Here is a 9,378-nt window from a genome sequence, read left to right on the forward strand (position 1 = left end):
TATTTTCTAAATTATATTTAGTAACATGTTTATCGATATAAAACAGTAGAGATATGGGAAGTTACTTCAACTAATCCAGGACTCTGCAGAGAAAATAAAGTTAGAAGTAAGACAGCCCCATATTTTTAGCACAGTAAGCAATTGTATGAGCTCATGTAAGTATTGATTTACAATATTTTAGAAGCTATCAAATAAAAGGACAGTGGTTTATCTTTTTCTGAATCAGGCTTCCAGTTTATTTTTACTGATACTCTGTTAAAATGTGCATTTGCAACTTGGTTTCCTGTACCTCTTCACAATAGAATGATTAGCACTTGATTGAATTGTCAAATTCTACAGTGGTTTACTGTATCTTTCTTTGTCTCTAGGATGATTGAGGAAAGTGGGAACAAGCGGAAGACCATGGCAGAGAAGAGGCAGCTGTTCATAGAAATGCGTGAGTCTTGAGTCCTTGTTCGTATGTGCAGGAATGTTTGTGTGTGTGTTTTTTTTTTTTTTTTTTAAATCAAGTCATAGCTTTAATCAGTTACAAGTTTTAAGCTTTAAAGAGGGAAGAATGGGAGTAAAAGAATCATGGAGTTGAAGGACCCCAAGCCAAAGCATATATTTTAATAGAATTGACTTGCTTTCTTAGGCAAGGCCATAAATAATAAGGTAGAAATGTTACCTAGAATGCCTGTGATTTTGTACCATGCCAGTCAATTTAGATCTGTTGCTGTAACTCCATTGTTACCGTGAGCTTGCAGGTGGTGATTAATACATTATATAAATTACCTTCCACTAGATACCAGTTCTGAGACAGAGAGGACTAAGTGTTAGGGCAACACCTAGAGATATTGGAAAACTAAAAAGAATGAATGTGTATTTTGATATATTTTTAACTTTAAATATTCTGTTAAAAATTACATTGTTTTGTACAGTTCAAACAGAGAGAAGAAGGTGGCTAAGAGAGGTGGGGTGGTTCCCAATCCTTGCAGGATTGTTTTGCTCTGTGACTGCTTGTCTATGTGACCATGACCATGTGACCTTGACCAACTCAAGGTCGCATTTGCTGGACCTCAAATTCCTTTGCCATGAAATAGGGGTTATTGGTCTGGACCAGTGATTACGAAACCTTTCAAAAGTACTGTACTGTTTTTTTCCCAGGGAAATCTTACAGGGACCCTTAACATAAGAGTATTATAAAATTGGTAGTGCTTGGTTGAAGCAGGAGAGGGGAGAAAGGGCCAGCCTGAGATAGCCTCTAAGGTCCTTGCAGAATTCTAGAATTCTGCATATCGCAGTATGAAAATCAGTGGGTAAAAGTCTCCGAAGACCCAACTCCCAACTTATTTGATATCTTTAGGGGCTTGGTAATGGTAGGCAGAGTTTGACTCAGCTAAGCCATGTGTTGTCCTGTTAGTCATAGGCTGGATAACTATTTGTTAGAGGTGGTAAAGAAGAAATTTCGGCATTGGATAGGTAGCCCAACTGGGTGATCATTAAGGACTTTTGTAGTTCTGAGCTTCTAATGGCTAGTAATCCAAGCCAGACACCTTGGAGTCACTTCCCTCCACCTCACCTTCTACCTCCAAAGAAATCAGAAGGCATCTGAATTTTACTATGTACATGAGTCTGATTCTGTTCATCACTCCACAGCGGCTTTGAGTCCAGCTTTGCAGTTAGACTGCTCAGTTTGGATCTTGGCTGCCTCACTTCCTGACTGAATAACCTTAGGCAAGTTAACTTAATCTCTCTGGGCCTCTGTTTCCTCATCCATAAAGCAGGAATGGCATTGACTTCTTAGAATTGTTGTGAAGATTAAATGAGATAATGTGAATAAAGCACTTGGCACAATGCCTGACACATACGTAAGTATGAAGTGAGTAGTACATACTTAATATGGATGGTTGTATTTATTACTAATTTTTTTTAATTGTTGGTACTTTTCTGAACTAAAGCAATAATTTCCTGATCCCTTTTTCCAGTCTTGACCCTCTCAAATCTGCTGTCTATGATCAGCTACCAGATTGAATTATATACATCTGTGCTACTTCTTTTTTTTTTTTTGAAAAGGAGTTTCACTCAGCCATCCAGGCGGGAGTGCAGTGGCTCGATCTCGGCTCACTGCAACCTCCACCTCCTGGGTTCAAGTGATTCTCATGCCTCAGCCTCCTGAGTAGCTGGGATTACAGGTACCCACCACCACGCCTGGCTAATTTTTGTATTTTTAGTAGAAACGGGGTTTCACCGTGTTGGCAGGGCTGGTCTCAAACTCCTGACCTCAAGTGATCCGCCTGTCTTGGCCTCCCAAAGTGCTGGGATTACAGGTGTGAGCCACTGTGCTTGGCCTAAATCTGTGCTACTTCTTTGCTTACGTTCCTTTACTTGCTTCTCATCACTTTAATGGGAAGGACCCCACTCCTAAGATTGCCGAACAAGGCCCTTCTGGCCCCTTTTTTGCTCTGCCCAGTAGTTCCCAATTTTTCCATCACATGCCTTGCATGTTACTTCCCAGCAATACTGAATTGACTTTCCTGCAGATCATATAGTTTCATGCCTTTGTGCCTTTGCACAATACCATTGCCTCCACCACCCGGCACACTGCTCCTGCCTGCCCTTCAAAACTCAGTATAGGGGTCATCTTTTCCCTTCAACTTTTAGTGCATTTATTGAGGATCTACTATGCTCCAGGCACTATTCTGGGTGCTAGGGCCACAAAGGAGAACAAAACACAGTCCCTGACCTCACTTCATGAAATGTCCATGTAAGTAAAGGGAAGCAGACAAAATAGGAAACCAAATACATAGACACAGTAATTCCTGATACTAAGAAGAGGCTGGGGTGCCTTAAGTAAATACACATGGGCATGCTGGCGTGATGGGGTAGAGATCTGAAGTAGTCCTGCGAAGAACTGGGTTTACTTCGTTGTGAATGTTACTACTCTTACACAGAAACCTCATATGAATTATCCTCTGACTTAAGGATGACAGTCAGTCTGGAAGACGTTTGGTGAGTGTGACTTCTTGAGTCTCCTCTATTTCTTCACAGGAGGAATTGCATGGGTGACTATAATATCTGCTGCTGGAAACCCCACCCCCTCATTTCCAGCAATGTCAACCAGAAACTCCAGCATAACTACTTTCTGTGGATGCCAGAATCACCTTTTTCCAGCCATTATTCAGTTGTATCATTTAGTATGTTGATTTTAGTATGTCAATTTTGAATCTAGTACTCTTTCTCAACTCTTATTAGTCTTAATGGTTATAGATTTCTACTTAGGTAGGTAACTGTACCATTTTCTTCTTTTTCTTTGAGACTGTGTTTTGCTCTGTCGCTCAGGCTGGAGTGTGAAGGTGTGATCACAGCTCACTGCAGGCTCCATCTCCAAGGCTCAACTGATCCTCCCGCCTCAACCTTCTGGGTATCTGAGACTGCAGGCATGTGCCAACAGGCCTGGCTAATTTTCTTGTTTTTTTGTAGCGATAGGTTCACACTATGGTGCCCAGGCTGGCTGGTCGCGAACTCCTGGGCTCAAGTGATCCTCCCACCTCGACCTCCCAAAGCGCTGGGATTACAGGTATGAACTACCGTGCCCGGCCAGTAACTATACCATTTTTAAAGAAAGACAATTCGGACTCTTCCTTTTGTAATTGTAATCCTTATACCCTTTTTTTGACCTAGTGTACTGGTTAGGGCCGCAGATATTATATTGAAAAGTAGGAAGGATGGCTGGGCACAGTGGCTCATGCCTGTAATCCCAGCACTTTGGGAGGCCGAGGTGAGTAGATCATGAGGTCAGGAGTTTGAGACCATCCTGGCTAACATGGTGAAACCCTGTCTCTACTAAAAATACAAAAAAATTACCTGGACGTGCTAGCGGGTGCCATAGTCCCAGCTACTTGGGAGGCTGAGGCAGGAGAATGGCGTGAACCCGGGAGGCGGAGCTTGCAGTGAACAGAGATCACGCCATCGCACTCTAGCCTGGGCAACAGAGCGAGACTCCGACTCAAAAAAAAAAAAAGAAAAGTAGGAAGGATAGCAGGGGCATCCTTGCCTTGTTTTTTGTTTTCATGGGAATGTTTCTAGTATTTCTATTATTTCTCTATTTCTAATATTTCACTTTTAAGTGTGATGATTGCTACAGGTTAACCTGATAAAGGTGAAGGAAGTGATATGTCCTAATTTGCCAGGAATCATTATCATTATTTTCTTAAGTCATAACTGAATATTGAATTTTTTTTTTTTTTTTTTTTTTTTTGAGATGGAGTGTCACTCTGTCGCCCAGGCTGGAGTGCAGTGGTACGATCTCGGCTCACTGCAAGCTCCGCCTCCTGGGTTCACACCATTCTCCTGCCTCAGCCTCCTGAGTAGCTGGGACTACAGGCGCCCGCCACCACGCCCCGCTAATTTTTTTGTATTTTTAGTAGAGACGGGGTTTCACCGTGTTAGCCAGGGTGGTCTCGATCTCCTGACCTCGTGATCTGCCCGCCTCGGCCTCCCAAAGTGCTGGGATTACAGGCGTGAGCCACTGTGCCCAGCCTTGAATATTGGATTTTATCAGATGTTCTCTGCTTCCCTTGAGAGGAATGTATTTCCTCTTCACTCTGTTCATACAGTGCTGGGGCCAGCCATCTTTTTCTTAAAGAGCCAGAAAGTAAATATTTTAGGATTTGCAGGCTGTATGATGAGTTCTTTGTCAAGCTACTCAACTCTGCCATTGTAGCATAAAAGCAGTCGTAATAATTTATTGATTTAAATAGTTTTATGTTTTTTTAACCTTAGCGTTCAGAATATTTCCTTTTGGAGCTCTTTTTGAAAAAAATAATTGTAACGTTTAGATTCAGGGGGTACATGTGCAGATTTGTTACATAGTTTGTATTTTTCAACCTTGTGTTACCTTTACTGTTATGACTTTATATCATGTCCTTAAGCCTTTATGTTTTTAGACAGTATTTTTACATTTTCTGTTATGAACAGCAATGAAATTAGTTTATTCTTTCTTTGCTTAATATTTTCTCTTTTAGACTCTAAGCAACATGAGAATAAGGATCACATCTGTTTATCATGGTGGTGCCTCGATAAATATTTATTAACAGAAGAATGGAATATATTCCATAGAAATAAATGGGTAGTTTATGATTCTTACATAATATAAAATCCCTAAGAAAAATGAAAGGTGACGGGTGAGAAGAGTGATCCTCAACTCTGGTGCTAAAGCGAAAGTTCTCCAGTTGATTGTGCAGAGTACTTGATACCAGACCTCCAATGCTCAGAGATTCTGATTTTATTTTGTCTTTTCTAAAGTTTGGCAATTTTATTGGCAAAGGACTGACTTTTAGCTTTATTGATCCTCTTTGTATATCTTTGTTCTCTGCCTCATTTGCGCTATTTTCATCTTCCTATTTAGGCAATTCTGTTATTTTTCTAACAACTTATGTTGGGTTACTAAGGCCATTTGTTTTCAGCCTTTTTTTTCTTATGTAAGCATTTAAGAATAAACTTTCCTGTGATTGTTTTTTTGCATCCCAAGTGTTCTGATATTTACTATTTTTCATGATCAGTTCTCTATATCCTCTAATTTTTATTATTAATTACTTAGAAATATCTTTTTATTGATTGGTTGGTTGGTTGATTGACTGATTGATAGAGACAGGGTATTGCTGTGTTGCCCAGGCTAGTCTTGAGCTCCGAAGCTCAAGCGATCCTCCCACCTTGGCCTCCCAAAGTGCTGGGATTACAAGTGTGGGCCACCACACCCGACTGGAGTATCTTTTTAAATTTGAAAGTAAATGTTTTAGTGAAAAAAAACCTGTATAGCTTAATTGGGATTTGGGTCAGGAAATGAGGGAAGATCTGGAATCTTTGAATTTGTTAATTGATGTTTTGTGTTTTTTCCAAATATTCCATGAGTACTTGAAAATAATGTGTATGATTTCTGCATTATTTAGATGAAGCTTGTTGTATATTTCATTAAAATCTTTTTTGTCCTTGGTGATTTGATTGCTTGATCTTAATCACTGAAAGATGTTAAATATTTCTGCTTTGATCAAGAGTGTTAAATTTTTCTCTGTACTTTTGTTAGCTTTCGAAACTTTAATTCTTGAATGCATGCACCTTTAAAATGTTATGTCTACCTAGGAAAGTGAATCCTTTATCCTTATATAGTTACCCTCTTTTTCTAGTAATGCTTTTGATGCATTTAAGTCTATTTTGTAGCATATTGATAGAGCTAATGCTGGCTTGCTTTCAGTTAGCATACTTAGTACAGTATGTATCTTTTCATTCTTTTACTTTAAAAATTTCTTAATTCTTACGTTTTTGTCTCTTATAAGTAGCATAAGCTAGAATGTTTTTTAAAAAAACAATATGACAGTCTTTGCCTTGTCACTGAAGAGTTTATTTTGTCTAGCTTTTAAGAGTCAAATTCTGTAAAATATTTGAAGAGGTTTATTTGAAGCTAAATGTAGTGACCATGGCCCGTGACAGAGCCCTCGGGAGGTCCTGAGACCTCCCAGGGTGGTCGGGGTGCAGCTTGGTTTTATACATTTTAAGGAGGCATGAGACTAAAATCAAACATATTTAAGAAACATATTGGTTTGGTCCAGAAAGGCAGAACAACTTGAAGGGGTCGGGGGCTTCTAGCTTATAGGTAGATTTAAAAGTTTTCTGGTAAAAAATTGGTTGAATTTATCCAAAGACCTGGGATCAATAGAAAGGAATGTCTGGATTGCAATAAGAGGTTGTGGAGACCAAAGTTTTCTCACACAGATGAAGCCTCCTGGTAGCAGACTGCAGAGAAAACAGGTTGTAATATGTTTCTTTTTGCTTTTTTTTTTTTTTTTTTGAGACGGAGTCTCACTCTGTCACCCAGGCTGGAGTGCAATGGCGCGATCTCGGCTCACTGCAATCTCCACCTCCTGGTTTCAAGCGATTCTCCTGTCTCAGCCTCCCAAGTAGCTGGGATTACAGGCGGCTGCCACTATGCCTGGCTAATTTTTGTATTTTTAGTAGAGATTGGGTTTCACCATGTTGGTCAGGCTGGTCTCAAATTCCTGACCTCAGGTAATCCATCCGCCTCGGCCTCCCAAAGTGCTGGGATTACAGCATGAGCCACTGTGCTTGGCCAATATGTTTCTTATTAGGCTTAAAGTCTGTGTTGTTATTAATGCCTGAGAGGTACGGTGAGGCATGATCCCAACTTCCTATCATGGCCTGAAACAGTCTCCCAGGTTAAATTGTAAAAGAGCCCAGGCTGAGGAGGAAGTTCATTCAGATGGTTGGGGGGCCTTAGAGTTTTATTTTTGGTTTACATATTCATCATATTTTATGCTTCAATTTTGTCCTTTTTTTGATGTGTTTCTTCCTCCTTTCCCCGTCCTAGAGGAACTGAGCTTGCTTTCTTCCTTCCATCCCATTGTTTCCCTCTACTTGGTTGTGAGTTATATGTTTTTCTGTTCTTTATCCTGGAAATATTGACATCAATTAAAATATAGCTTATCAATATTTGTAACTTTTTTCAAATATGAGGGTATTGGAATATTTTTGGGTACCCCTTAATGAAATTTATACCATTTTTAGTATTATCTTTTTTAAGGGCCAGGCGCAGTGGCTCATGCCTGTAATTCCAGTACTTTGGGAGGCCGAGGCAGGTGGATTGCTTGAGCCTAGAAGTTTGAGACCAGCCTGGGCAACATGGCGAAACCCTGTCTCTAGAAAAGTACAAAAATTAGCCGGGTGTGGTGGCATGTTTTTGTAGTCCCAGCTACTTGGGAGGCTGATAGGTGGAAGGATTGCCTGAGCCTGGGAAGTCAACGTTACAGTGAGCTGAGATTGTGAAACTGTACTCTAATGCCAGGGTGAGTGAGACCCTGTTTAAAAAAAAGAAAAAAGATATCTTTTTTATCCTACGTATTAGATTTTGTTATTATTTTGTATAATCTAATCCATTTAGTTATTTCTTTCTTTTTTTTTCTTTTTTCTTCTTTTTTTGAAATGGAGTCTTGCTCTGTCGCCCAGGCTGGAGTGCAATATCTCAATCTCAGCTCAAGCAGTTCTCGTGCCTCATTCTCTCACACGTGTGCACCACCACAACCCAGCTAATTTTTGTATTACTAATAGAGATGGGGTTTTGCTAAGTTGGCCAGCCAGGTCTCAAACTCCTGACCTCAAGTGATCTGCTCACCTCAGCCCCCCAACGTGCTGGGATTACAAGTGTGAGCCACTGTGTCCGGCCATTTAGTTACCACTTCTTTACTTGGCTGTTATTCTTATTTTTGTTAAATTCAGATAAATGTAAATCTAAATCAAGGTGGAGAAAGGCTTGTGCCCTCAGCATTTCCCTTTGTGGGATGCTTTCTCTTTTTTTCCTAGTTCACCCACTGAGAGAGTCATCCTTACAGTGTTCAGTGGTCTTGGTTGTATTTATATCTTCCTCTCTGATGGGACCTCTGGCCTCCTCTCTGTCCCCCAGGGTTTTTATTCTTACTGCAAAGAAAAAGATAACGAAATCATTTGTGTTAGTTATTTGGACTAATAATCTGTTGAAAAATTTCTTACTTCTTACTTTGTTATTTTTGATGTAGAATTTTGCTTTGTCGCCCAGGCTGGAGTGCAATGGTACAATCCTGGCCCACTGAAGCCTCCGCTTTCGCCTCCAGGGTTCAAGTGATTATCCTGTCTCTCGAGTAGCTGGGATTACAGGTGCTCACCACCACGCCCAGCTAATTTTTGTATTTTTAGTAGAGATGGGATTTCACCATGTTGGCCAGGCTGGTCTCGAATTCCTGACCTCAGGTGATTCAGCTGCTTTGGCCTCCCAAAGTACTGGGATTACAGGCATGAGCTACCGCACCCAGCCAAAAATTTTTTCAATCATAAATGGTTGTGAAAAATTTCAGACAATTTAACATTAGATTACACTTACATCTTCTAGCTCTATAATCTCTTCTCCCTTCTTCCTTTTTTCTTCCTCATTCCTCCTCTCCCCATTTGCATTGCTTTTTAAACAAAATACATTTACTTCCTGTGTCTTCCATGGATTTGTTACAGGAAAGGGGTCCCGTTCCAGACCCCGAGAGAGGGTTCTTGGATCTCGCGCAAGAAAGAATTCTTGGCGCATCCATAAAGTGAAAGCAAGTTTATTAAGAAAGTAGAGGAATAGGCCGGGCGCGGTGGCTCAAGCCTGTAATCCCAGCACTTTGGAAGGCCGAGACGGGCGGATCACGAGATCAGGAGATCGCGACCATCCTGCCTAACACGGTGAAACCCCGTCTCTATTAAAAATACAAAAAATTAGCTGGGCGTGGTGGTGGGCGCCTGTAGTCCCAGCTACTTGGGAGGCTGAGGCAGGAAAATGGCGTGAACCATGGAGGTGGAGTTTGCAGTGAGCCAAGATCG

General features: G+C 40.8%; 1 protein-coding gene across 8 annotated transcripts in view; it reads left to right on the plus strand.

Annotated features, from left to right (window-relative positions):
* The first annotated feature begins 364 nt into the window (after positions 1–364).
* Positions 365–9,378, plus strand: part of DTNB (dystrobrevin, beta) — a 304,675-nt gene continuing 295,661 nt past the window's right edge. For 7 of the 8 annotated variants that reach the window (XM_011972686.1, XM_011972688.1, XM_011972690.1 and 4 more), the window contains exon 1: positions 365–436. In XM_011972686.1, the coding sequence (XP_011828076.1) occupies positions 370–436 (67 nt within the window). In that variant the 5' untranslated portion in view covers positions 365–369. Of the gene's footprint in view, positions 437–2,442; positions 2,992–9,378 lie in introns of those variants that run through there. The other variant, XM_011972693.1, reaches the window with a different exon arrangement.

This window comes from Mandrillus leucophaeus, unplaced genomic scaffold (genome assembly GCF_000951045.1).
Source record: "Mandrillus leucophaeus isolate KB7577 unplaced genomic scaffold, Mleu.le_1.0 Scaffold13, whole genome shotgun sequence".
Lineage (NCBI taxonomy): Eukaryota > Metazoa > Chordata > Mammalia > Primates > Cercopithecidae > Mandrillus > Mandrillus leucophaeus.